Below are 27,776 nucleotides of genomic sequence, written 5' to 3'. Positions count from 1 at the left end.
AGGCCTGCTCTGAGCTGACGCCGGCACTCAACATTATCTCCAAACAAAGATTAGCCCTTACATTCAAATGGGGTGATCGGAATGGCTGTTTATTAGATGTTGGCTTGTTTGTTTATGTTAAACACCAGTGAAAATTCATTAAGCTGTCAGGTTTACTCTTTTATGTTTCTTCCAGACCATGTCGCAAACAAGAGTTTCTGGAATTTCTGTCTCTGTTCTTGAGAGTGCAGAATGACTTGGGGAGTGAACTGAACATTAACAGGTTCTTTCCGTAAGATGAAAACAGAGTAAAAGACCAGCCATGATGTCTTCATTTAGCTTAGAGATAAAGAAAACAGTACATTTTTCCCATACAGTTATCAACAAACCTTCAATCCCTGTAAAGCTTTCTGTGTGATAACAACCATGATGTATGAAAGAACAGATATCCGTGCATGACATAGACGTGTCGTGCCCTTTTTGAAGAAGAGAAGGGGCCTAGAAGTATCAGTTCTAGAGAAGGAAACATGCAATTTGGCTCCATGTATCTTGGCTGTGGACTAGCAGTGAGCTCATGTCTCGGCTTTATGGCTCGACACAGGTCTACTCACTGACCAGCAGCAACCGCACCCCCAAGAGCGACATGCTTCCAAACTCTGGTCCCTGTTGGGCTGTGAAGCACTTCAGACAGTCAGCTCAGAAAACTCTGCCACAATAACCGCACATTTCATGCCATTCACTGCAGCTTATCAACAGCCATGTGGCCTGGAGGGTTAAAGGAAATGATGTCATGCAAGACTCTTAAATCAGCACACCATGTCAGGAATTCCTGTAAGGCTGGTTATTTCAGTGTCACTGTGAGCGGATGAGGTTAGCAGCGGTAGACAATGGTACCTGTCCCTTCCCCTCCATGTGACATGAGGAGCTCTTCCCAGGGCGTTTGCGCCATTGGATGGCCCTAAAGGGGTAGCCCGCAGCTGCTGAGGCCCAGTTCGGAGAGGGGGCTCTCCTAAATTCCCCTTGGGGCAGGATGGCCAAGGTAAACAGTGGCTGCAGTGTTAGGGCTGAATCGCACAGTGTTTCTCTCCACAAAATTGAAAGCATGAAAGAAATCAGTTGAATTAGGAGTAGAAGGAGAAAAAAGATCCCATTCATATCCATGGGACTGAGAGAGATTTATTTTTGAAAGCGGGCCTGTATGAAACAGCACTTTAGTCATTGGTAGCAAAAAGATATGATAGTGATACACGTCAACATTATTGCTGTTATGAAACGAAGGGAAAAATACATGACAGAAATTATTCACGTGTGGTCAAGTCATTTACAAATATTATTTTATAGAGAAATGGGGAAAATGTGGTTCACGTCACAGTTTGCTGGTTTTGTGGGCACCTTTGAGGTCAGCGTGGATCCTGAATGGACACCCCCTGTTTCTCAACTGTGAAAACAACATGCAGTGAAGCCGTTCACCCATGGTGTGCAGGGAGTGCGGGGAGGATTCCAGGGAAAGGAGTCAGGCTTCCCCTTGAAAACGCTGCCACTGTGTTCTGTCACGTTAACAAATCGAATCGTTTGGTGGGAGGGTTTTACCGTCACCGATTCTGTGAATGTCGGTTCCAGGATCATAGCCCCTGTCTGTCTGAACTGACAAAGACGTGGGCAGAGCGGGAAGCCTGCTGCACTGCGGTGCTTTCCTCACACAAAGTTGACGTCTTATCCTGTTTTAGCAGCTTGCCCTGGCTGTGTGAAGAGGTTCGTCGAACTCATTGCGAAATGGAAAAAAAAACCCCTCTGCGTAGAATCCATGATAATTTTTTAGTAGGCCTGGGTAGACTGAATCAATCGGACAGCTTCCATTTAACACCCAAAGCGTAGGGTGGGGCTCAGTGCAGGTGTTTGTATCACTGATATTTCAGTGGATGCTGTGTGGAAATGGATGTCATGCAAAATGTACATTCTCCATCTTTGCTGGCTCAGACATATCAGCCCCTTGCCTGTAGTTCAGTGCTAACGCTTGTAGGGCAGGGGAGAGCATTCTTTACAAATAAGCAGTTTAAATCTTACCCGATGAGGAAAGTATTTCTGGAAGTTAAACCAGAGAAATTCAGCATGCTGCTCTCAGATCCATAAAAAGTGCCTCTGCTCTTCTATTTGTTATATTGCATGTTTTGAGTACATTTACATACCTTCTGTTATCTTGCTGTATTACTGTACCTGTTAAATACATTATTTTCATATGATATTTGTTTTGCACTTTGCAGCTCAGGGTAGGGCTGGGCAATATAGTCTATAAATAATGTTGCAATATTTTTAGGCTATATTGCAATACATATCTCAATATTTTGAAATCTCCTCTAAAGCACTTCATAAATGCTTGATTAAACCCTTTGTAGCATACAGTCACTCCAGTATGATGATTCTAATAGTCCCTGCAACCAGGGTTTCCGTTAGCCGGTAATTACCAGTTTTTGCCTGGTAAAATTTATTTAAAAAACGTGCTAGTCAAAATGTCCGGTAATAATGCTCATACACAACGTAGCTATAATGAAGGCTATCCCTAAACAGGACATTTGTGTTTTGATGAATTTCGAATTATTTATGAGTTCAGCGAGCTGTACCCCGACCGGGCTACACTGGCTAAAATTGCCCGTATTCTGCCTTGTCAAGTGTGACAGCAGACAAGGGCTTCTCTCTGCAAAATCGAATTAAGACGGCACTGCGAAGTTGTCTGGAGGAGGAGAGAGTGACGCGGCTTATGCGCATTGCAAGCTGCAAAGACATGTTGGACATGTTTGATTTCAAGTCGGCAGCAGAGGACTTTGCTGCAATGAAAGAAAGGAGAAAATAAAATGTTACCTGGTAGCGTATAGGCTACATTTGATGCCACGTAGGCCTAGCCTTTTTTTAAACAGGCTACAGATGTTACAGGTTACAGATGTTTCGTAATAGCCTACAATTTAGCGGCTAATGTTGAGGTTTTGCTCAATCGTTACTGTTTGTTTTGCTTAATCGTTACTGTTCATTAAATAGTCAAACTGATTTGAGGTCGTTCGTCAACCTAGGTGTTCATTATATTTGCGTTTGTAACATAGACTGCTATTGAGAGATGACTGGTAAGTTTCAAATTTGTCCAGTAAAATAAATTCTGTCCAGACACCGGACCGGCAAGAAAAAATCCTAGCGGAAACCCTGCCTGCAACATTTGTCTGCATTAAAACATTCTTGTTTATATTCATAAGTGGTTTTGATTGGAATAATTTTAAACTTGCATGCAAAAAGGAGAAAATCACAACCAAGTTAAATTTAACAAAACAGTATTTATTCAAACCAGGCAATGGTTTTGCTGCATATTTTGCTGCATATTTTGTTCCATATCTTCCTTGCGATACCTAAACCACTGCCAGACGATGGATCCAGTGCTGTTTCTTTTCAGAATCAATTCGTCTGCCTCCATCTTCTATTACTGTTTCCGAACTCAACACGTATAAACTCGCTTTGGCGCTTTGCTTCTTTCGCTCTCTCCAGGCTCTTTTCCTGTTCCTTCCAGATACAAAAACACACGTCTCGCCTATATACGTCACACACACCCGCCCAGGAGAGTGGTCTCGATGAGCAGGCGAGCGTGTGTGACGTATGTATGTAAGTTTTTTCTTTTTGTGTCTGTGAGAGGGAGAGAGCCATAGGAGAAAGCGAGAGAAGCAAATTGCCAAAGCAAGCCTCATGCCAGCGGCTTAAAAAATGACATGACAGTTTGTACTCGATGTTCGCGATATAGTCATTTACTACATACCACGTAGAACAAGCCGTGATACATCGAGTATATTCAATATATCGCCCACCCCTAGCTCAGGGTGTCAAAATTGTCAAGAGTTAGCAAAGAGCACTGTAACAATCACACTGAAATGAAGTGGTATCAGAGCTGTAGAGTAAAGCTGTTACATGCCAAGTGCCTTCTCCTGAAAGCAACCTTTCAAATGACCTCAGTCCCTTACAGTGTGTTACTTTATGCCCCCCCCCCCCCCCTTCCCCCTCAGCTCCTGGAGAAGCACAAGGCCACAGAGAGCATGGTGGAGCTGCTGGAGATCTACCAGGAGGAAGACGATGCGTATGGGGCGCTGGCGGAGGCCACCACCGAGCTCTACCAGTACCTGCTGCAGCCCTTCAGAGACATGAGGGAGCTGGCCATGCTGCGCCGGCAGCAGATCAAGGTGAGGGGGGAATTCCCAACGATCTCCACCCTAAAACTCAGCTCAGTTAACACCAGTGCGCCAGTCACATATCAGAGCTTATGCTGTTCACACAGCTTAGAAACCAGGAAGTGCAAATCACCCCATCCCTCAAAAAAGACCGGATATACACTTTGTACAACTGTAAGTGGGAGAGCGTGAGAGAGAGATAGGCACCAAGTGTTTATTCAGACGTAGGACAGAGAGGCAGACGCAGAAGATCAGACTCCTGCTGTCACAGAAACATGAAGGAAAAAATATCCTGAAAATCTGAAAATATCTTGCTCTTATGAAAGATGGGAGAGATGGTTATGTCTATGAGTCTGGAGATCAGTGTAAGAGACACTCTGGCTGTCAGCGTGACAGGAAGCCAAGGGAGAATTTTTTTGTCCAAATCGGTGAGTCACCGATAACCCATTTTTGGGGTTCATGAAGCCTCACCCTCACTCTCACTATAATCAAACACACATCTTACTCTTGCAGACCAGGCATGAGACGTGGGCAATGAAAGCAGGCCCTGCTCTCAAGTGGTCTTATCGGAATGCTAGCGGGATTTCCTGCTTTTTACTGGCACACTCTAACTCCACGGACTGGGGGTATGAGGTAGGGGGTGGGTGATGCAATGAGCTGAACAATTAAACATATTATTCTGAACAGAAAACACAGTCTGTGTCTACAAAGTGGCTGTCTGCAGCATGGAGTGACAAGCACTTAATCTCAGACCTGACAGGGATACATTCTTTACTGGCAACAGAGTGTTGACTTCCCTGCAGGCCCTGCCAGGAGTTCTTTGTTGGGTGAAGGGCCCTGATGTGGGAGAATGCTTGCAGTGTAGTGAAGCAGTGCATTTTGGACAGGGCCGCTTTAGATAAATGTCCTGTTGCCCAAATGCTTTGTGCCAGTGCTCTGCAAGCCTGGCTGTCTGGTCATGGCAGCTTCTAAAACATAAATAAAATGTTCGTCCTCTCCGATCCTTGGGTGAGCTGGGGCCTGTAGTTAATTTCACCTGTCAGTTTCCCTGAAAGGGAGTCCTTCAGTATGGGGTCTTTAGAAACTCATGCACTCAGGCTCTTATTGCCCTGTTGTTACCAAGGCAATCTCTGCGCATTCTGCAGGGTTGTGAATTGATCTGAAAGTAGCAGCTTTTTTGGAAAATTGCCACACAGTAATTTTAGTGAGTTGATGCAGATTATTTATTTTGCATTTTAAAACGGTGTATTAACTGGCCACCATGCGGACATCGGCTGTGCTATTACCACTACAACTATAGATTAATCCCAGTTAGGATGAGTTTACTGAACAATTTTACTGTAAATGGATCAACAAGAAATTTTTCGAGTGTAGTTTTGTGATTGATTCATATTTTTGAACACGTGATGTGAACTTGTATGAGTCAAACAGTAACATAAATGCAGACTGCAGGTTGTGTTTGTGTGTGTGTGTGTGTGTGTGTGTGTGTGTCTGTGTGTGTGTCAGGGGATTAGGGTTAGGGTTTGGGTTAGGGTTAAAAACACAAAGCGCTGTACCCATTGGACCATTGTAGCCAGAAGTCCTGAAAATAAAGCAGTATGTCTGTAGTTGAGATTTGCGGTATCAGGTTCACGGCCACAGCTAGCATCTTTCCATCCATCTCTACAGCTGGGTTCATTCTAAAGGATGAGCTGCTGGTTCTCCTTTGTCTTTGCGAATTGCATTAGACTGTTAATGGAACACCCCCGATAAATTAGTCAAATGTCAGCGCTGCTTAGTTCCAGCCTAATCAGTTGCACGCCTGCTGCTGTTTTGTGCACTGGAGTGCTCCGAGTCTTGAAGGGACCCTGACCTTTTTTCGAGTGGCCTGGTTCATTCATCTGTGTCTTGTTTTTCTTGCCCGCTGTGTGATGAAATTAACTTGCTAATTGCGTGGCTGTTGTTGCATGTGTCTGGAAACGCCTGCTCGAAAGGACCAATGGGCTCCGCTCCAGACAGAGCAGATTAAATGTTAGACTCGTGTTATTACAGTGCTGCGATTCCATAGCAGTTCTGCGTTGTTGTTGGTCTGCATTGTAATTTAACAGATTATCTCGCTTACTGACATGATGATTGCTGTTTTTAGTCTTAGTTAATATAGGTTCGGTCACAAAGATCAAAAACTCCTGTGCTTGGAAAAGTAAAGCTCACTGTCCCGTATTCGAATGTTGCCTCCCTGGGGTTGTCATTTTTCTAATCTGTTCGGGGATGTGTAGGCCTATCCGTTACATGCCCCTGACATGAAAGTCTGAGTTACTGTGTTTGTATTCCTGGACACTGCATTCCCTCCGCGGCGGGCTGCCGTCTGCCGCTTGCTCCGCCAACAAAAACAGCCCCGCCACAAAGGGCGATTCTTCAGCGGGTCTGGGCTCTGCGGACAATGCGGCATTGTCCTGCTCCGTTTCGGTCGGGCCTCGCACGGTGCGGCCTGCCGGCAGCGTTTAACCTGGAGGCCAGATGCTGGCGCTGTACGCGCTTTAAATATAGAAAGGCACACATTAGTGGTGGCCAAGGTATATTTCTGTATAATGCATCACCACTAACTGTACAGAACGTTACGTTGAATCTGCCTGGGAGCTGCTGTTGAGATCCTGTGGTTTTGCTTTGCTTTTTTAACTCTAGGTGTGATGTTTTGTTTAAACGAGGACGACACTGTGGTTTGTAGGCCTTTTCCTGCAGATCCTGCCTTGATTTGTGACTCAACTGGGCTGGGTTTCCTTTTGGATGATACATACCCACCTAACACGGTTGAAGTTTACTCTCCTAGGCATACTACATGACACAACATGAACCTTGCTCTGACCACCCTTCATCACTCACTTACTAGCCTGATGGCTTTTCCAGCCAAGTAGGGTATAAAATCATATTACAAGCTATCAACTAACAAGGCTTTTACAATGGGTGAGTTTTTGCTCGGGAAAAAAAAGGAAAAATGGTTTTCTTTGGTAGTCAGTGGTGTTTGTAACCTACACTGTTTTCCCCTTTCCATGACTCACTTTGGTATGATTTCCTCCTTCTGCCTCTGTACCGCTAGGACCAAAACCCATTGGCCCATTTGTGGAGCTGCAGTTGAAAGTGGTTGTTGGTGTCTGTTTTTGAACTGGACACACAATTTGAATATGTCAGATCTTGCAGTTGCGGGTTAGCTTTGGTTTGGCTGAGCCAGGAACTGTTGTCGTAAATACAGCACCGCCACCAATATGAATCAGTCAGCAGCACAGTACAAACACAAGACTTTGGGGGGTGGGAAAGTGGGCAGTCCAGAGCCCCCCTGCCTTGGCTTCCAATTTATTTGTATGTTTATTTATCAGGGACAGTGTACACAAAAATTCATGGCACATTGCATGATAGATTCCACCCAAATTAGTTATGGGCTATTTCATTGGTTGTCACAGTGCAGAAGGATTATGACAGCAGCGAACCTGGGAATATGGAACACAGCGGTGTGAAAAGGGACGGAGGGTTAAAGGAGCCCAGAGGTATTGTTGGGTAAGAGACCTTGCCTTGCAAGATGGCGCGTGGAAAACCGCGAGGCGCTGGAGAATGAGAAGAATGCTCCTCTCTGGCCCGGATCAGCGGGGCGCTGTCAGCACGCCCCCCCCCCGGAGCCACCATTCAAAGGCTGGTTTGTTCAGGTGGGCCCGCATTCCGCCCTCACAGCTATGTCCGGGACGTGCCACGCAAATAACTGCTGCCTTGAGGAAATTCTCACAGCCTTCAAAATAGGCTGTGGCGTCTCTGAAATTAGGGGATGTTGTCATAGATGTATTTGCTTCTTGATGTTTTTGGGGTTTCGGTGTTACAGGGCAGTGTTCGGATGTGCTGAAGGGGCAGGCCTTTGGTGGCCCGTGATCTGGGGTGGTGACGTGTTTTGCGACTTTTAAACATCCAAAGGGACTGTGGTGTAGTGAACAACATGGAGAAAAGGGGACGGCAGTGCAGCATAGTGGAGCAAGACTCCTGCCAGTTTAATTCCCTGCTGGGACACTGCTGCTGTACTCTTGGGCAAGGTACCTAACCCACAATTGCCTCAGAAAATATCCAGCTCTACAAATAGATAACATGTAAAAACTGTAACCTATGTACGTTGCTCTGGATAAGAGCGTCCACTAAATGCCAATAATGTAACATAATGTAAAAAAGTATATGGCTTGATATTTCCATCATTTTTAAAATCACAAGAAACAGAAACTGTAGTTTGATATGCCTCTGCCTTTTGTCTTTGTACAAGACTAGTGCAGCTACTCCTGTACAAAGCTATGTAAGTTCACACATGTACTTTAGTTTGGTCAACTGAGAAAAGGAACTACTATTTACTATTATTTTTTTGTCAAAAATGCAGAGCGAAAACTTAATATGAACCTTTATGTGATAACAGTAGACATACTATAAGAATAGAATGACTGCAAGTCTCTTTCCTCCCCTGGTACAATAAAACTAGTAAATAGGGCATTAATGCTCTTTTATACACAGAATACACTGGGTTCTGTCAAACCATCCCCCTCAGCACTACGAAAGAAAACATTCAAAACACTATTCAAATGTCACATACACTGCAGCCAGCCAGATTTCAATTTGAATTGCTTATTCCATTAGTCACAAGGCAGTACTGATGATATGGGGCATCTGGACTAAGCAAAATGAAGAGGCAGATATGCTGATGAATCTGATTGGTTTTCTGTTTGTCTACAATCCTGTTGTCAAACTGGTAGGGAAAAGCCCTGCTGTAAGCTGAGCTACAATAAAGATTTTAAATGTACAGGCAAATTTAACTGCCTATGGTTCCTCTGTTTCTCTATGAAAATACACCTGTTCTGTGTAAGATTCCACTGTGATGCTGAAGTGATCCCTGGGTCATTATGATTGACAGCTGATGGCCTTTCACCATGCTGCACTTTGAATTTGTTTGGCAAATATATACAGAACTGCCAAAGTAATGGAATCACCAACAAAAAGTGTCATAATAGGGTTTTGGGCAACTATGAGTGCCAAAACCGCTACAGTGAAGCTTAGCATACATTTTACAAGTGTCTGAAAATGTTGGAGGGATGCAGCATCATTCTTCCATGAGAGGTTCCTCTGGTTTTTTTGTTGGTGGTGGTGGAAACCGCCTCAGTTGCCTCTTCAGAATCTCCCATACGTGCACATTTGGGGTGAGATCTGGTGACTGACGTGACCATGGCATACAATTTATACTGTTTTCATGCTCATCAAACCACTCAGTGACCACTCATGCCCTGCGGATGGGGGCACTGTCAGCCCAGAAGACACCACCTCCATCAGGATAGAAATGCTTCAACATAGGATGAAGGGGATCACTCAGACTGGCTTTGTATTTATTGGCATTTACCTTGCCCTCTAAGGGGTTGAGCGGACCTAAACCACGCCAGGAGAATGCACCCCACACCATAAACGAGCAGCCATGGTTCCCTACACCATGGGAAACAAGCATTCACGCCTGTAGGTTTCTTTTGCCATACATGCATTCATCTGCTTGTTGCTCTGAGCACATGACTGTCCTTCCCTGCTCAGTAGACCACTGCCAGGTTTAGTGAACTACTTTACTTGCGAATATGCATTTTTAGGTGCAATAAGGTGTTTACGCACTGCAACCCAGCCATAGTATCCCTCTATGTGAGGTCCGTGATGATTTGGAAATGGAAGATTTCCTTGTGATTTACTTTGCATAATAACTTACTATTATATTTATTTAATTTTGTTCTTCAATTTGTAACATCTGTTGTTAAAATGTTATTGCAGTACTGTTTAAGAGTGTGGCTAAATCTGTGATAAATCACAATATATTTTTTTAAGCTGCGCAGTTAATTTTTCAAATTGTTTGACAGCCCTAGTTGTAAAATATTTAGCTAAACATTGAGTCTCACGCTGAGCTGCAGACAGTATTTTCGGTAACAGACCTTGCACACAGAACGAAGAAGCAAAGCAAGTAGAGTAATCAGATCCTTTTGATAAAAAAGAAATAAATAAATGCGAGTGGAACAGTGTAACAAAGTGAAATTTGATCTGCCATCTCATCTTTGACAGCCGTCTGTTTTATTCTACACATGTTCTTCTTTAATTTTTGTATTTCATTTCTGATTGGCCCCAACAATAGCAGTCTGTTTAAACATACAGGGTGGAACGTCCACAGCTTGTGCTCAGTGAGCTCTGGCAGCAGGCCGTGTGTGTGCTGTGAAAGGGTTAAATGCGTCCTATCCCAGCTTCCCTCTACGGACAGCTGCCGTGTTGTCTCTCTGGGTGCGCGGTGCCTTAATGCATCCAGTATCTTTCTGCAGATCTGAAATCTCAGTGCTACACTATTGCCAGGGATCACCTTGAGAGTTTCGTAAATCATACAGAGCAGCTCTGGCTGTGTCTGCGTTCATCCAGAACATCTCCTCGCATGGCCTCCTCCAGCGGAGCCCGTGAGAGTGCCTGCAGTTGCCTCCTTCCCTCAGCCTACTTAATATAACCACGGTTACTATAAATTCAATCAAGTGGCAAGTTAACATTAAGATAATCATGAATGCTAGGTAACTGCACAAAGCAAGCATTAAGTGAATGCTTGACAAGCGTTTATGAGGGTCTTTGAAATTATTTACCTGAAAATATTATGCGTTTTATTGTCATTATCGTTACATACTACACAATAAGTGAATATAGCTAGCATTGATACTCATTTGCTGTAGCTGATTGCTCTTTTGGCAGGCCAATGCGTGTTTCTGATTATCAGTGTCACATCACATTATCCAACATGCCATTTCAGGGAAATTCTCTACAAATTCAAAGAACCTGTAGACAGAGTGGAACTCTAAGTCAGAGGTAACTCTAATACTATAGAATCTCATCTGTCTGTTTGTGTGTGTGTGTCATTGTGTGTGTCAGTGTGTGTGTGTGTGTGTGTGTGTGTGTGTGTGTGTGTGTGTGTGTGTTTGATTGCCTGTGTTCTCTCCGTTGACCTCCCAGTATATTCAGGGTCACCGGTTAGGAGGTACCGATGGTGGTTTCCCAGCCATTTCCTGTTCTCACATGGAGCCTGGCTTTCCTGCACAGTTTACTGTGGGAGCTTTCTGCAGCACTGCGGGTCAGTGCTGTTACAGTGCTGATGGAGATCCGCAGAAAACGACACAGGAAGAGGACTCCACTATTCCATCATTCCAGGCTGACCTTTCTCTTCCTGTTTTGACTGTAACTTGTCTGAGTAAATCTTCTGTGAAAACGCTAGTGTTTCCTTGAGTCAGTAACTGTGGAAGAGCAGCTCTGTCAGCATACAGTCTTGTAAAGTCCCATGAATGTGTTCACTGTGAGGGATTTTGAGACATACCAGTGGTGTTACCCACATGGAAAGTGGCTGAAGCATTATGGGATTGTCTGTCAGGAGCTGGGGTGGTGTGGACTTGGTCTCCTGGTGCACTTTGAGAGGGACATGAATAAGTCATGTGCTGTTTTTATTTATTTAATTATTTTTTGCTTGTTGATGAAGTCACACACAGTGTAGTGGAGTGGGCACAGTCCCCTTGCTGCCTCATTGGTAGGTTGAGGTCTCTGTTGCGGAACCAGCCCGTTAGTAAATGGGCCCAGCAGACTGCAGTAGCACAGAGAGCTGGCCTCCCAGTGCCCAGGACCGCTGCTGTAACCTTAATCCAACCAAACCGCATAAATGGATATTATCTGAGATGGAAACAATGTACTGTCTGCTCGGATGAGGACGTCTGTAATCAAATACTTGAATAAGTAAATTGATAATGTGCAATTAAATAATTGATGTGCAATGTACGATAACCCGAATAGGCTGGTGTCCAGTTGTAGAGGGAAGTGATGAATGGATTTCCTGTTCTAGAGAGTGGTAATCGGGCGTCCGCTGGAGGCAATTGAGCCTTGTTTAGGGACTGATTTGAAAAGCCTTGTCAATTAGGATACAGTTCTAGTTGCAGCTGCACCAGCTGTATGTCAGTTTCTTCATTCCGTGTTGAGTGTATTCGGCTTTTGAATGCAACTGCGCAATAAAAAGCGTGCGTGGCTGCGTCCCTATTTTGGTGTGTGGTTGCCCTTCGCGTGGCTTCGCACTCGGCTGTGCTAACAGCACTATTGTGATCAGCTTCATCCTTTGTTCCTTGCAGTACATTGGGAGCTGTCAAGGGTGAAACAGTGTAAACAAATTTGTGTGTGGTTTTGTCATCCTGAGTGAGACAGGTGCAGGTGCAGATCCTGCTCCACCACAACGTGGTGATGGAATGTGGAGCGGATTGATGGACCCGTGAGCTAACTAATCGACTAAACCAAACACTGCAAAGTATTGCACGATAGGTACCCTGTCTCCATCTGAAAGTGGAGATTAGGAACGCAGTCTGCAGAATCAGGGTCTCAGGGTCTCTCCAGTAAGACACGGAGTAAATTCAGTCAGATGGAACCTAGAGGCGGCGAGTGAGAGATGAGGAGCAGTTTGCTAAACGCACTAGGTAACCTTTCCGGTGAAGCAAGTACGTCCTGAACTCCCGTGTGCAGGAAAAGCCCTGGAACACCAGCAGCCTCTGATCAGCACACCGTTCAGAGGTAGAGCGGGGAGCCCAAATGACTCAAATGACTTCCCTGGAACACTGAGAAGGGGCAGAGTGCTGCCGTATCCAGTCCGGGGGGGGGGGGGGGGGGGGGGTTCCTCTGTGCCTTTTTTCCTGCTCTGTGCTCCAGGCCTTGACCCCTTGTCTCATCTCTCAGTGGTGGGCCCGCTTGAGCTCGGTTTCCAGAGGCCCACTGGTGTCTACTCAGTGACTCTACACATCCCGGAAAAAAGCCCTCTTTGTACTGCATGTTACAAACAGCACACTCGAAATTTAGACCTCGTCTACTTAGCTGTGTGTTTGTCAAAAAAATTTGGATAGGAATTTACTTGAGCCAGTGGTATACTAAAAAATGAAAAGTTGACACATTTTTGTGCAAAGCATTGAAAGGAAGCCACTGAGCAACCAGAAAGCACTGTAATGCACTATGAGATACAGGTACTGCAGTTTACTCAGTCGTTTTCATTTGATTTTCAAATTAGCAGTAATTACATTCTCGCATACAGAAGGATTTGTGAAAGCGGCATTCAGGCTGAAAGCGGTCTGTGATTTGATCTGCCTGCTGTAGAGTGCGGCCGTCGGGGAGGTGGAGCATCCTGCCCAGTTCGGCTGCTGCCCTGTCATGGATCAGACTGTGGAAAAGGTGAATGACAGCAGCAGCTCTTAAACAGTGTTGGTCATGTATTATTCAGGTGCTGGGGGTAGGATGTCTGACACAAACACCAGGTGAGGCTACGGGAACTGAGTCAGAGAATGACAGCTGGTTAACCTCCATGGTGGGCGTGTGATAACCGCAGCCTTCATCTGGGCTCTTAATGACATCACCCGGATGAAATCGTGTCACAGACTATTACCAGCCTGAAGGACGGCATCGACGCTTAACAGCATAAATGAACCAGAAAAGCTGCTCGAAGCCGCCGCTCCCTTACAACATGAGACAGACAGTAGCCGGTCCTTGAAGTGTCCCGGGGTCACTGCGGAGGCAATCTGAGTCACTGGAGAGGACCTTGTGTGGCGCTTGTGTATTAAACCAGCCACTCGCACTCACAATGAGCCAACAGCACCCCCTGCTGTGCATCCTGAGCCCTGCAGCTTCCCTTTCCGGTGGAGGCCTCGTGTGTGACTGTTCAGCGCTTAGAGAAGCTTCTGCTGGTTGTGGGGCAGGATTGCGAGGGAGGACTGCAGGCTGTTCTTGGCCAGTAGGGTTTGGCAGTGGTTTTTCTTTTGCTCAGGGTTACTGCAGGTCAGGGCCTCGTTTTAAGGATGCATCCTGCCCGGGACATAGCAGCAGCCTGCCCGCACTCGCCTGGGATTGATCCTTTTTGTTTTTGTCTCCTGCGTTCTGCTCGGGCCCTGGATCCGGAGAGCACAGAGACCAGAATAGACTACATGTAGAGGACTCACAGGAAACTGCTCTGTGTTTGTGGGAAATGGAAGACGTCAGGGTCAGAGCAGACTGAGGAGATGGCACAAGGCAATCACGGATGACGCAAAAGCTTTATCGGGCTTTTTAAACACACTGTCAAATTCATTGAAAGGCCAGTAATGATGATTGGTTACATTCAGAATGTTATTGATTTTGTATTTGTTGTTGGTCCCTGACACAATAAAATATTAATGCAACTTTTCCACATAATGCATGTGGTCTGAGCCAACTTCAGTTTAAAGAAAATAAAAGGCACTGTTTTCAGTATAAAAACCCAACATCTTGTAATTGCCTAAAAAGTGCAATCCTCATTTCTGTGTCCTCCATCAGACTCTGAAGGGAAGCGCAGACCACCCCAAATATCATTTGCATTTACTGTAAGGTGAGAGCTGTTAGAAGCGGTGAGGTACTGATCCTGACATCTCACCTCCTGCCAATCCCCTCTGTGAAAATGACCTGCCGCGCCCAGCGCTTACTCAGTCAGAAGTCATCTGAAATGATTAGCGTGTCCAATTAACCTTTCAGCATGCGGAGAACAAACATGGCTGGTCATGCCTCAGATCACACGCATGTGGAGACGCGGTCATGCGTGTGATCTATATCATCATATATATATGATGTATATTTCTTTGTGTATTATATATATTTTTGTATATTTGTGGGGATTTGGAGCTGTCCCACACATCCATCCGTCACCTCTGACCTCACAGTGACTCATCCTGCATCAGTCCTAAGACTTGCCTGTCATTACATGTGCTGATGCCCAGTACATCCCACCATAGCCATTTCTCCATTCCGTGTTGTATGTGTGGCCATTGTCTTTGCACTCCAGTATTTATACATATCCAGCTTGTATTTTCTATGTATATGAACTGCACTGTTATGTGCTTTTTAACCCTCTCCCTTCAGACTGTACTGAACCCTGTAACTCCACTCTTGTGTTGGGGGAGGAGGATAGCAGGTTCTCACTCTTTCCCAGCAGATTGCATTGATGTCTTCCTGGTTCCAACTGAACAGGTGGCCTCTCTGTGTGTCAATGGCAGTAAGAAGAAACAGGCTGGTGTTCTGGGCCTTTGGAGTGAGGCATAGCAGCCTGTTCATTTGGCGCAGATGGGTGATCTTATGGATAGTCTAACCCAGTGGTAATGACAGCCCCAAAAGCAAAGGCAGGGAAAGCTCAATATGTTCTGTGATGAAGGCTTGTCACATTGGCATCATGCACTTCTCAGGGACATTATGGATGTCTGTATTTACCCTCTGAGTGTAATCCCATGGTAAGGTGGCAGGTGGTACTAGCTCTCGGTGAGTGAAGTCACTGAATCATTCATGCTTGAGTTAGAGATTTGGGTTCTGTTTTCTACAGTGCTCTCTCTTGGGAAACTAGATGTAGCCAGATGTGTCACAGCCATGTTTTGTATGTGAGAACAATGTTTGACCAGCATGCGCCTCCACACAGTCCTCTTTAAAGTGCAACCATTTTCCCTATGACGCCTAAAGTCTATTTAAAATGAAACACTAAAGTCATTTTACCCTTGTACTCTTGTTTTAAATGGCCTTGTATAGGACTGGCACGTAACCCACAACCCATTTGACTGTGGAGAAAGCTAGTTCTTCTGCAGTATGTTTATTTTTAGAGGTATCAAAAGAACCAGGGACATGGGTGGTGGTATATCAGAAGGTGACAGAAGAGATTTAACAGCTTGAGTCTGTTAATTATTAGGTGTTTATATTCAGGATAGGCAACTTCCACACACCGCGGAGGCTTTGATGTTCGTCACACAGCCTTGATTACCGTAAACGCATTCCAGCGACAGAAAGGGCACTGCGCCATAGCTGATGCATTTATCATGAGCTGCAGATTTAAAGTTGCGTCGGTTTCCGCTGCAGTTTTAGCCTGAGGTTTTGAGCGATAAGCACAGAACACTCAAGGAACATTTGCTGTACAAGTGGCAGAAGCATTGTTCACTTGTTCCCTCTCTTTCTACTACAGCACTTGAGTATTTTGGAGCTCTTTGTCCTAGTGCCTGATGGGATAGCTCACCAGTGAGGTCATGTCTGAGCGTTGGTGAAAGGAGTCTGTCCAAAGCATGCAGGGTCTGGTGTGCTGTAACACCGACCTGTGCCACATGGGCAAGAAAGGTGGGGGGAGGGGGGGGGGCACATTACAGCAAGGCCTCACTTAGGCACTGGGTTACCACAGACCTCAAAATTGAGATTGTGTTGAGAACAAGCACACTGGTGTTTGTCAGCTCTCGATTGCTCATCGCCCATTCATAGGTAGTGCCTGGACTTGCCCGAAAACATCTGTTCGCACTTTGATTATTGGCACGCGAGTAGGAATTTCTCGGCACACGAAACAAAGTTCAGGGAATTCACCGTTCAAGGTTGGCTTGATCGGGCTCAGGCAGCTCCGGTAGGAACCTCTAGGCCAGACACCCAAAAATAAGCCTGTGGGTTCCCCCCCCGGGAGTGCAGGGAGGAGTGAGGACCGGGCTCAGGGCGTGACTCTCTGTCCCTCAGATCTCCATGGAGAACGACTACCTGGGCCCGCGCAGGATCGAGGCCCTGCGGAAGGAGGACGCAGACTGGCAGAGGAAGGCACACGCAGCGGTCCTCTCCATCCAGGACCTCACCGTCAAATACTTCGAGATCACCGCCAGGGCACAGAAAGGTAACAGCACAGCCCCGCAACATCACCTGTGCATCTGTTACATCCCACTACACGTCACTTGTCGGCCTACAGCCTGATCCCAGTAATTAAGGTGTATTACCCAGTAATTAATTACCCTGTAATTAGCTTAAATCCTGTATGAGAGCTCTGCCTGGAGTCTGAACATGCTTATTTGTTCACCAGCACCCTAACTCTAGCCTTAGACCCATCAGACACCTGTATCCCAGCCCTGACTCTAACCATTGTCATACCTGCTGTATGATTACTCTTGGGCTTGGCGTACCTTTAAACCCACGCCAGTTTCATGGCCATCGGTAAGTGTTGTAGATGGCCTCACTCAGAAAAAGTGGAAATGAAATAAGATTTGCTCAAGAAGTACATTCATTACATCCATATCCAGTCGGTGCTTAAGAAAATAAAAAAGCACTGTGTATGAACAGAGAGCGAGTCTGTTTCTGACCTGTGACCCATTCCACTGCAGCTCTGCATCACCTGACTTCCTGTAGAGTCTGACACTGTACAAGGCCGTGAATTCATTGAAAGGATGCATTGATTCATGCTATTGATTTTTCCATTTCTATCCGCGCTTCCATTTTTAGGCGTTGATTCACAAAGAAAGAGTAAGGCCAGCTCCAGACGAAGTGCTATAACCTGATTCCAGGAATCTGTAGGTGCAGTTAAAATCTTGCAACATCTTTAGCCAAGAACTTCTTCCAGTGTTGTTGCAGTGGCTTTGTAAGACCACCAGGTGTCTCTGTCTCCCCATGTTAATAGACTTCTGCTTAAACGTGCTTCCTTTTTGAGCACTCCAAAGCATCCTCACTCAGTGTATGTTTCCATGAGACTACATTAGTATATTGATATGAGCCGCGTGATGCGTGTAGCACGGGCCAGCAGGGTAGCATGGTGGTAAGAAGCAGGGCTCGTTACCCGGCAGCAGCAGGTACAATTACAAGGTCGGCATTGCTGTTGTACCCTTGAGCATAGTAATCCAGATTGCTTTTGATAAAAATATCCAGTTGTATGAATGATCAATATATAAAAAATGTAGAGTATGTAAGGTACATAAGAGTGTCTGCCAAGCAAAACAGTCTAATGTGAAAGTGTATGAAAGGCAGTGCCCTGATGATGTGTGAGTGTGACCAAAAGGAGTCAGTGCGAGTGTGTTTAAGACTCATCGCTTCTCCTCACAGTGGTGTACGAGCGCATGCGCACGGACCAGAAGAAGTTCGGCAAGGCGGCGTGGGCGGTGGCGGTGGAGCGCATGGAGAAGCTCCAGTACTCCGTATCCAAGGAGACGCTGCAGCTGATGAGGGCCAAAGAGATCTGCCTGGAGCAGAGGAAGCACGCGCTGCGAGAGGAGGTACCCACAATGCCCTGCTTCACAGCTCTGCCTCCTAAAAATACCAAAGGTTAACTAAACACTACACTGTGCTACTGTTTGCTAGATTCTCTTTATTAAATTCCATGCGTGACTGTATCACACAGAAGTCTCATAAAACTGACTTGGAGGCTTTAGGGAACACCTAAAGATTTACCTTTCTAGCTTTGTGCTCTTTGCCACCGTCTCTACTTGTCCTGTGTTTCTCTATGTCCATGTGTCCTTGTATTTTTGTGTCTGCATGTCTTTGTGTCCATGTATATTTGTGTGTGTATCTCAGATGCAAGGCCTACAGGGAGGAGAGGAGGCCATGACACGGCTGGACCAGCTGGAGGCGCTGTACTATGAGCTGCAGCTGCAGCTCTATGAGATCCAGTTTGAGATACTCAAGTGTGAGGAGCTGCTGCTGACTGCGCAACTGGAGAGCATCAGGAGACAGATGACAGGTGAGTTACACAGCGGGCAGTTGGATGAGTGGCGGGCACCTCCACGGCAACCACCTTACCTGGGGACACGCCCAGGCTTTGCTGAGTCACAGCGTGTTCCTGTAACAAGCATGTCATCATCAACCTGTGCAGTGATTTATCTCAGCCTGGGCACTCACCCATCTGCCAAAGTACACACAGCAACAGCTAAATTTTATACAGCTCTGGGAAGTATTTTCTGTAGAGGAAACTCTGTAGCTTACAGTGCCTTCAGAAAGTATTCCGAAAGTATTATCTGCACTTTTTGCACATTTAGCTGTGTTGTACAGTAGACTTGATCTAAAATGGATTAATTGCATTCTTTTGGCTCTCAGTTTACATGCAATAACCCATAATGACAAAGCAAAAATTTGTTTTTAGAAATTTTTGCAAATTTATTAAAAATTTAAAGCTGAAATATCTGAGCAAAGTAGTTTTTTTGTTCAAAAGCAGCTTCTCAAGCATAACTGAAGACCTTAGCCTTCTGATATCATGTCTTTGACTGCTACTCCACACTGTGGTCTCCACAGAGCCCTATCCCAGTGGCCCCAGGTGATGAGATTCATGTTTGAGAACAGAACCTGTTTCTGCTCCAGCTTTTTTTTCCAAGGTCATGAACTAAATTTCCCTAAATTTTCCAAATGAGGAAGAGAGGAAAGTAAATTAGGTTTGTAAAAGCTGCCCGGTGGTTGAACCCAAGCCCAGAGTCTCAATCTCATTTCTCATGTAGATACACGTAGAGCAGATCAGCTAGACGATGCATCATTAAGTACTTCTTGCTCATGTCTGTAGTCAGAACAGAAAGAGCTTCATTGTATATCTCTTCAGCAGTCTCCTCTCCTTGAAGAACAATTTTCTTTTGCTCTGAAAGTAACTGTGTCTGTAGCTATAAGGAATATATAATATCTGTCTCAATATTTCCTTTTTGAATTAGAAACAATTTAGACACTTTAAGAACTCTCACTGGTGTGAAATTGATAAGGAAGAATCTAGATGTGGCAATAAGTCAGACCTGAGCTCATCTCTTAAGCTGCAGCTGTGTGAGAAGATTGTGCTAGGTTGCTGTTTCTCATTGACGCTTAACAGCCTAAACCTTTTCAGCATGTCTTTCATGGCTAACAGTAATCATGACAACAAACACAGCCTGTACTAAGTCGTTGGATTGATGCTACTTATGGCAACCTTTAAACTTGAACATCTTCTCACCCCTCCTGATTTTCTCAGAGGGAATACTTTTTTTGAGTTTGAGTTTTTTGAGTTTGAAGTGTGTACATTGAAATTTTATTCAGGATCCCACTTATTGCATGTTATTGGAGTAATCCAGCTGAAGCTATTTGCTGCGGTGCAGACAACAGCAGCCCTCTGATTGGCCAAGCACCCAACCTATCATTCTGTGCACGGACTGTTGGGTGACGGCGTGTGTCTGTGCACGCGTTCCATTTGACAGAGCAGCAGGACGAGGTGGTGTACTATGACACCTACGAGAGCGTGGACGCCATGCAGGCCACCGAGGACATGGCGGCTTCCGTGCACCCGCGGAGAGAAGAGCTGACCAAGCTGCAGCAGAGGGCGCGACAGCTGGAGGCCAGGAGGGGGCGCATCACCGCCAAGAAAGCCTACCTCAAAAACAAAAAGGTAAGGGTGTCAACCGGCGGCCTGCGTGTGGAGCTGCTGCCTCTGTCACGGCTTAGCCGCTCCTGGCCAACAGAGAGGCGTTATTCACAACTCTGTACGACTGGGTAGAGAGTACATGAGGAAATTTTCAGGAAAAGCCAATCAAGCTTGACAGGTGGTACCTTAGCCTATCCAGCAGACAGGTATGTAGTTCAGCATTTGTAGTTATTAGTCTATGTAAGAATTGCTACTTGTGAGAGTTCAGACTGGTTCAATTCAAGTGTGATTTATTGAAGGGAGTAAATGATGGTCACAATGTAAAAGTACACTGTGTACTGCAAGACAGGGCAAATACAAAGAAATGTGAGTGTCTTTATACCTGCCTTTTGCCTGTAGACAGAAACTCCTGTAGACCTGTAAAGGAGCCTTCCTGAGACACCATGTTCCATTGTCTGTAAACCAGTTTCACTTACAATAGCATTTAGAGAGACTGAGCAAATCATTATAGCCACATGGGTTATCTATTTCAGTGTGGTTATGTCATGAATGTGATATTCATGGTTTAAGGGGCGTTGTTTAGCCACGATATGAGAACCTTTCTGAGCGAGAGGCATATGTGTGTCTGACTGGACAGTACTCACCTTGACATTTTCCGTAAAATGTAAGTGTTGAATATTGAAGGCCCGGCGTTAACAGCATGATCCTTCCCAGGCATACATGCTTTGACAAGTGACGTCAGCTGGACAGGCTGTTACCATTTTACACTCATGTTTGCCCCCCATGTAGCTGCCTGTGTGTGAACCTAGTACTGGTAAAACACATCATTGTGATGGCAGGTATGACATCTGCCAAGATAAGGGTTGGCAGGGTGTACCTCATACCTTTTACAGCATGAAGTGTTAGGCCCTCTTTAATGTTTTCTACAGAAATAACTGCAATGGCCCTGTGGTCTGACCTCTGACTTCATTTAAGCATAATGCATTTCAGAAAGCACACAATGGAAGTTCAGTGACCCTGGTGGTATTGTAGATCAGTTTGTCATAATGTCCCTCTAGTGGTCAGAAAGTGTCTAGTGTGTGCACAGCATGAGAACCCTGGGGATATTTTTTCTTAATCTTGTAGGAATGTGCGTTGGCAGGCAGATAGACCTTCCAGTATGAAGAGCTGACAGAAACCTGTACTATTCCTGGTACATCATTGCAGGATGAAAGTAAATCAAATAAACCACAATATTTTCTCACTTGTGGAAATTATCAGTCAAGTAAAGAAAATGAGCGTACTTTTACAGACTGTGTGACGCTAGATTTATGTATCTAAAGACACACAGACACATGCACACAAAGTGGTACTTTGAGCAGGAAAATGAAACAGCTTGTGTTTGGTGTTTATCACATCTAATCTCAGGTGCAGTGCAGTTACTGTGACTATTTTTATTTTTCCTCCCAGCCCTGCTTGCCTGAAAATGAAAACTTGTGATGTTAAAGTTACAAGCTGAATAGTGGCATTTTATGTAAAGCTACAAGCTGAAAAATGGTATTTCATTTTGCTTTTGAAGTAATTCTCCCAGCATTTTATGTGCCCACCTTTTCCCTCAAACTCTGCTGATTCATCAACATCAACAGTACACATGTGTTTTATGAGTAACATACCTCACAGAGTGCTCATTAACCCATTACTGAGGAACACCCCAGGCCAGCGGACATTTTGTGTTTTGTTATTGAGCATTAGCAATATCCAAACCCATGACTGCTTTATAGAAAACACACATATTCTTTGTAAGTATGGTTAAGCAGCACTATTTATACAACATATATCAGGTTAGTCTATGTATCTTTTCATTCCTTTGTATCAGCGGTAACATGGGATGCTGCATTTCTTTCCAGGAGATTTGTATTGTCAATCACAATGAGAAAATGCAAAACCGCCAAGGCAGTCCAGAGGACTACAAATCCCAGCAGGCATTGCAGCAGGTACGAGTGTTGATGTAAATGTTGTCTTGAATACAGGGGCGAGGTGACATTTCCATCTCAGTGGGTGGCTCATTAGTGGAGCTGTCTGCTGAATGCCAAGAGGGAGAAAGAGGAAGAGAGAGAGAACATGGAAATATTAAATCAGTCCTGTTACAGGTGGTTTGCTGTTACACGTTTTAGAATTTTCTCTCCAAATATGATGCTATGCATACAGAATTGGAGAGTTAACCATTTAAAACTTGGAACTGTCTCTTCAATCTGTCCTTTATCCATTGGTATTGTCTTATGCACTGGAGTTTACTGCTATGAAACACAGTTTCTCAGTGCACAGTGTTGTGAAATAGCTGAGAATGTACATTAGAATGGTAATAAAGAGGCAAATGTAGGAACCATGCTGGGAATAGCCTAACAGGGGCCTGTTTTTTCGAACACTGCTTACATTATAGCTCTAAACCAGATGTTCTGCTCATTCTGCAGAGCTTTGATGTTGTTCTGTAAAATGGCTTTGGTCAGTCCCTGTTGTAAGCATCAAGACATTCATTACAGCATTAAGCTTTTCTTTACAGTGGCTAACAAAACAAAATGACAGTTTCTCTTCTAAAGCCATTGTCAGGACCATGATTTAGTAACTAAGAAATTAAGTAATCAAACTCTTTGCATCTGGTGCTCCCAGCCTGACCTAAGAGCGACCATGAAGCCAGTGTCTCTGGCTTCTTTTGATTAGCCTAGCTGCCCCTTTAAAGTCTTTACTGGTGAGTTAGTCCAGTAAACCCCACGCGATGTGTAGGTCACCCCCTCCTCTGTGAGAATGAGGCCTGTGGAAAGGACAGCTGTGTTGACCTTTGACCTTTGCATTTCCCCAGAGAAGAGATCAGCAGCAGCTGGAGGAGGAGCGGAGGAGCAGCCGGGTCAGCCAGGAGCGCCAGAGAACTCTGGACAGACTCCGCAGCTTCAAGCAGGTAAAAGGATACCTGGCGCTCACCACTGTCTCTCCCTATTACTCACTTGTCCAAATAGATCTCACTGCCATTGAATTAGTTAAGCAGACATTAACTAGGAGGTGGGAAGGATATTCCCGCATATGAAGTGTGGCTTTAGTTTAGTTTAGTTTTAATATAGATCTGATGGAGTGATTAGATTTTTTTCTTCCATCTTAACACAGTTTTTCTTTTTTAAGCATTTTCTCATTTTAACCATTTCTCTGCATTATTCCTCTGTAGCGGTACCCGGGTCAGGTCATCCTCAAATCCACCAGACTCCGACTGGCGTACGCCCGAAGGAAAAGCGGGAATGTCCCTGCCCTCAGTGAGGGTGTGGACCAGCCACAGCCGCTGGTGTCGGAGGAGAGCGGCGCGGCCCATGCGCTGCTGGGAAGTTCTGCCACCGCCGGCAAACTTGAAAGTGTTTCCTTACCTCCAGGGGGCGCCGCTGCTGCTCCTCCAGCCGCCACTCCTCCCACCTCCCTACCTCCAGAGAGAGATCTCTCAGCGCTCAGCTCCCCCGTGTCTCCGCCGCCTCCTCCTCCACCTCCCCCTCCTCCGCCCCCGCCTCCGCCCCCTTCCTTGGACGACAGCCCCGCTGAGGGCCTGGGGCAGTCGGACAGTCCCGTCCGGCAGCTCAAGGCGGAGGGGAAGGAGGCCTCCCAGGGGCCCCCCCTCGGCCCCTTCTCCGGCCGTTTCTTCGACAGCAGCCAGCTGGTGAACGCCAGGAAGAAGCTGAGGAAGACCACCTCTCTTGAGGCCTCCCAGAGAAGGAGAGGTAGGCCCACCCATGCAAAAGGAAGCCAGCTGAGGCTTTCAGTCTAGCTCTGTTGTAGGGATGTAAGTAAGAAAGGAAAAGTTCTTCCCTGTGTTTCATAAAGAGAGAGTTTCTGTGCAGCGCAGAGCACAGGAATGACTGGTGACTGGTGTTCCAGTGGAGTTGCAGTGTAGCATAGTGGCAAGGAGCAGGGCTTGTAACTAAAAGGTTGCCGGTTTGTTTCCCCGCTGGGTCACTGCTGCAGTATCCTTGGGCAAACTACTTAACCCAGAACTGCCTCAGTAAGCATCCAGCTGTATAAATGGATAACATGTAAAAACTGTGACCTATGTAAGCTGCTCTCTATAAGAGCGTCTGGTAAATGACAATAATGTAATGTAATGTAACAGCCCCCCCCCCTTGTCCCGCAGTGAGCTCGCCGATGGACGAGGTGCTGGCCTCCCTGAAGCGCGGCAGCTTCCACCTGCGCAAGGCCGAGCTGCGTGTGCTGCGGCCCGACCCGGGCCAGCAGGACGACAGCAACAACATCCTGGCGCAGATCCGCAAGGGCGTCAAGCTGAAGAAGGTGCAGCAGCAGGAGCTGCGCGACTCCCTGAGCGACCTGCGCGACGCCGCCGACCCGCTCACCCGCAGCATCCACGAGGCGCTGCGCCGCATCAAGGAGGCCTCGCCCGAGTCCGAGGACGAGGACGAGGGGCTGCCCTGCGCCGACTGGGAGAGCTAGGCCCCTGACCCCCCTCCCCCGCCTGCCCACCGCTCTCACAGTGACGACCGCACGCCTGCCGCCACCCTACAAAACACCTAAAACACCCTGCAAGCTTGTGCTACCGGACTCACTGTACCCTCTGTTTGCCTCTCTTGGCTTTGATATGAAGTTGTTGTTTCCATTCTAAAGCCTCACATAAGCCCAACCTTCCTGACCCTTTTTAGGGCTCCATTCAATGCGTTACATTGAAGGTGGTCCATCACATTGAGGAGCATGTGTGGGCATCCCTACACCACTGCTCTCTTATTTTGGGGAACCATAACAGAGCTGTATCCACGCTTGTTCCCTTGCCCAGTGCATAGTGCTCTGATGACTGCCACAGACACAGTGGAGGGGCCTGAAGCACAATGTGACAGTGACAGGGTGGCACAAGCTCCACAGGGTCCCAGAGCAGGGCCACAAATACCACCCCCCTCCCGCACTGATTGATACTGAGGTCTCATAATTTAAGTCCAGGGTCAGGAGTTATACAGCCAGGTATGGGTAGAAACTCTCCAAAGTTGTTTAGGAAACAGTAGCTTTGATGTCCTCACACCACATTCACCGACTGATTCATTCCTTCCATTTGATTTGCTTCTTTTCACTTGTATTTGTTTTTGTTTGGTAAAGCAGGAAGAGGCCATGATAATACAGCACAGCTCCTCCCTAACTGTAGATTTTACCATGTGGGAGGTTTGCCTGGCTGTGGAGCACAATCAGACTGCATACAAGTACTCCCATTCACGGCGCAATAGGAAATGGTCAGTTAGTTCTTAACCAACATCTCCCTCTGATTGTGTATGTCTTTGGAAGGGTGGGCCACCTCTTCTTGGTTACCTTATCTAAATATGTGCATTCCTGGAGTGGTGTTCCACTTCCTGAACCTATAGAGTCTGGTGTTACTGAACTCACGTCTGAAACCAAATCACACGTGAGCCCATTTCAACCAGTGCTGCCAAGCCTTTCTGCTGCAGTGTCTCTGTCTGTAATCATGTCCTTTGTGTCATGCCTCATAGTGGACTTAATTAGTGTTACCACTGAGGGGGACTCCAGCACTGTGTTAGACTTGAAGAGATGGAAACATAGAGCATCCAATGCAATGAGTAAATGGACTGTTTCAGCTTCTGTAGTTTCTTTTATTCAAAACTGTAGGAGACTAATACATGTTTTATGGTTAGCCTTTCTCTACAGCTTACTCGCAGGCCAAGCCCCTTGTTATTCAGACTATTCAGGTTATTTATTAAAAAGACTACACAAATCCTGTCTAAACAGAGGCCAGGTTTGAAGTGCATAGTAATTTTTGCATCAAACAGGGTACAGACAAAATGTGGATGGATTCCGTCTGTCAGACTGCCTAATTAAAGTTTAAAACTAAAATGTCAGTAGCATTCCTCACAGATATATAAACATTTAGTTAGGATGACTGGACATTGACAGTTGAGCATTTCATAGAATGAAGCACTCTTTTGCAGCAAAGGCATGAACAATGGCATACCATTAAAACTGCAAAGTCATGATGTCTGCTGGGCAACTTATTTCAGATATATTGTTTACTTATATAAATATCCCAATGTCTGTTTTGTAGTGCTGTATGTACCTTCCAGTCATGACTGAACTGGCTACCTTGGTGTGCTGCTGACAGTCTTTGAAGGCACTTTGAATACTCCTTGTTGTGGGTGGAGGTGAAGGGCAAGCCAAGACTTGTGGGCAGTCTTTCAGCTGGCTGAGACTGAAGCACAAACTGTGTGCCCAATCTCCAGGGATCTCACAGAGACTGCAGCAGCCAATCGTATCTCTCTCTTTGTAAAGGAAGCAGGGGGTCGTCCACACCCTTAATCATAATCCATCATTTGGAAGGAAGGAATTGCCATCTTGGCCAGTGAGGCACGGTTTCACATTTGTTTTCCTCTGCATGAGAAATGATAGACTATAGAATGTTAATAGACAGCTTTGGTTAACATAGCCTTGACTGTATTCGCCCAGTGCGTGGTTTTGTGCTTGCCCTTTTATTGGCGTTACAGAGTGAGGATCAGAGCGTAGAGCTGGAATTGAGGGAGCCAAATGGCCAAGAATATTGTCCCTCTGAGACTGAGAGGGGAGCTCAGTTTCGAGTCTCTTATGTGACTGATCTAATCCTGATAACATCAGGTTCCTTGCTGTCAAGGAACCTGACAGACAATTCAGCTTCCTAAGAAACAGAACCTTTCACTATCACATTCAGCTGCAGTGCCACCTACTGACGAACAAGGCCAAAGAGGATTTTGCTCTCAAAGGTTCAAGGAGGCGACATTTCGGTTCGCAGATGCATCGTGTGGCAGTTTTACCTGTTTGGTGAATTAATGACTTTGTAGAAGAAGTGCTTCTTCTGCACATTTTTGCAGCATGGCCATTGCATGAGAGAAAGAGACCTCAACAATCATGGTCAGATTTATTAATGTAGCAGATCTCACATCAAATTTCACAATACATTTCCCAGAATAAAATGATAACAACAAAATCATAGGTAACACATAATACGCAGCTGTTGTGTAAATAATAAGAGCAATAACATTAATCAAAATTAAAAATCAAGAAGATTTTGATTCTCTTCTAATTTCATTTGATATCGTTCTTTTCCAAAGACTGAAGTTAAAGGGGTTTAAGTCCATGTTTCCTTTGACAGTGATCATAGTTTGAGCATATTTCCCAGACATTTGATATGGTTGGTTGTGTTGAGCGCAGCTGTAGCTGTAACTGTGTCTTGGGGTGAAAGGATCTGCCAGATAATCTGCTGAGAGGACACTGCCCTTCTGTTGAACTGGAGGGTGGATGGAAGGTCACAGTCCACCCCTGCATTATTTTAGAGTCACGTAATCCCTGGTGTGGGAGAGCTCTATGGAAGTGCCTCTGAACCACTTAATATTGTTGCAGAATCTCCCATATATCTCCTATATAATCAGCAGGACATATTCCTCCTAACCGAAGAATACAGCATA

At 45.7% G+C, this 27,776-nt stretch overlaps 1 protein-coding gene across 1 annotated transcript in view; it reads left to right on the top strand.

Annotated features, from left to right (window-relative positions):
- jmy (junction mediating and regulatory protein, p53 cofactor) overlaps positions 1–27,338 on the top strand; it is a 38,594-nt gene extending 11,256 nt beyond the window's left edge. Inside the window, exons 2-10 of the mRNA XM_036529535.1 lie at positions 4,014–4,187; positions 16,719–16,869; positions 18,063–18,232; positions 18,531–18,696; positions 20,162–20,349; positions 22,212–22,298; positions 23,162–23,257; positions 23,519–24,056; positions 24,467–27,338. Coding sequence (XP_036385428.1) covers positions 4,014–4,187; positions 16,719–16,869; positions 18,063–18,232; positions 18,531–18,696; positions 20,162–20,349; positions 22,212–22,298; positions 23,162–23,257; positions 23,519–24,056; positions 24,467–24,780 — 1,884 coding nt within the window. The 3' untranslated portion in view covers positions 24,781–27,338. The remainder of the gene's footprint in view (positions 1–4,013; positions 4,188–16,718; positions 16,870–18,062; positions 18,233–18,530; positions 18,697–20,161; positions 20,350–22,211; positions 22,299–23,161; positions 23,258–23,518; positions 24,057–24,466) is intronic.
- The last annotated feature ends 438 nt before the right edge of the window (positions 27,339–27,776 follow it).

The sequence above is a fragment of the Megalops cyprinoides genome, chromosome 5 (assembly GCF_013368585.1).
Source record: "Megalops cyprinoides isolate fMegCyp1 chromosome 5, fMegCyp1.pri, whole genome shotgun sequence".
NCBI lineage: Eukaryota > Metazoa > Chordata > Actinopteri > Elopiformes > Megalopidae > Megalops > Megalops cyprinoides.
Note: the sequence above shows the minus strand (reverse complement) of the source record. Positions and strands in the feature narration are given on the sequence as shown.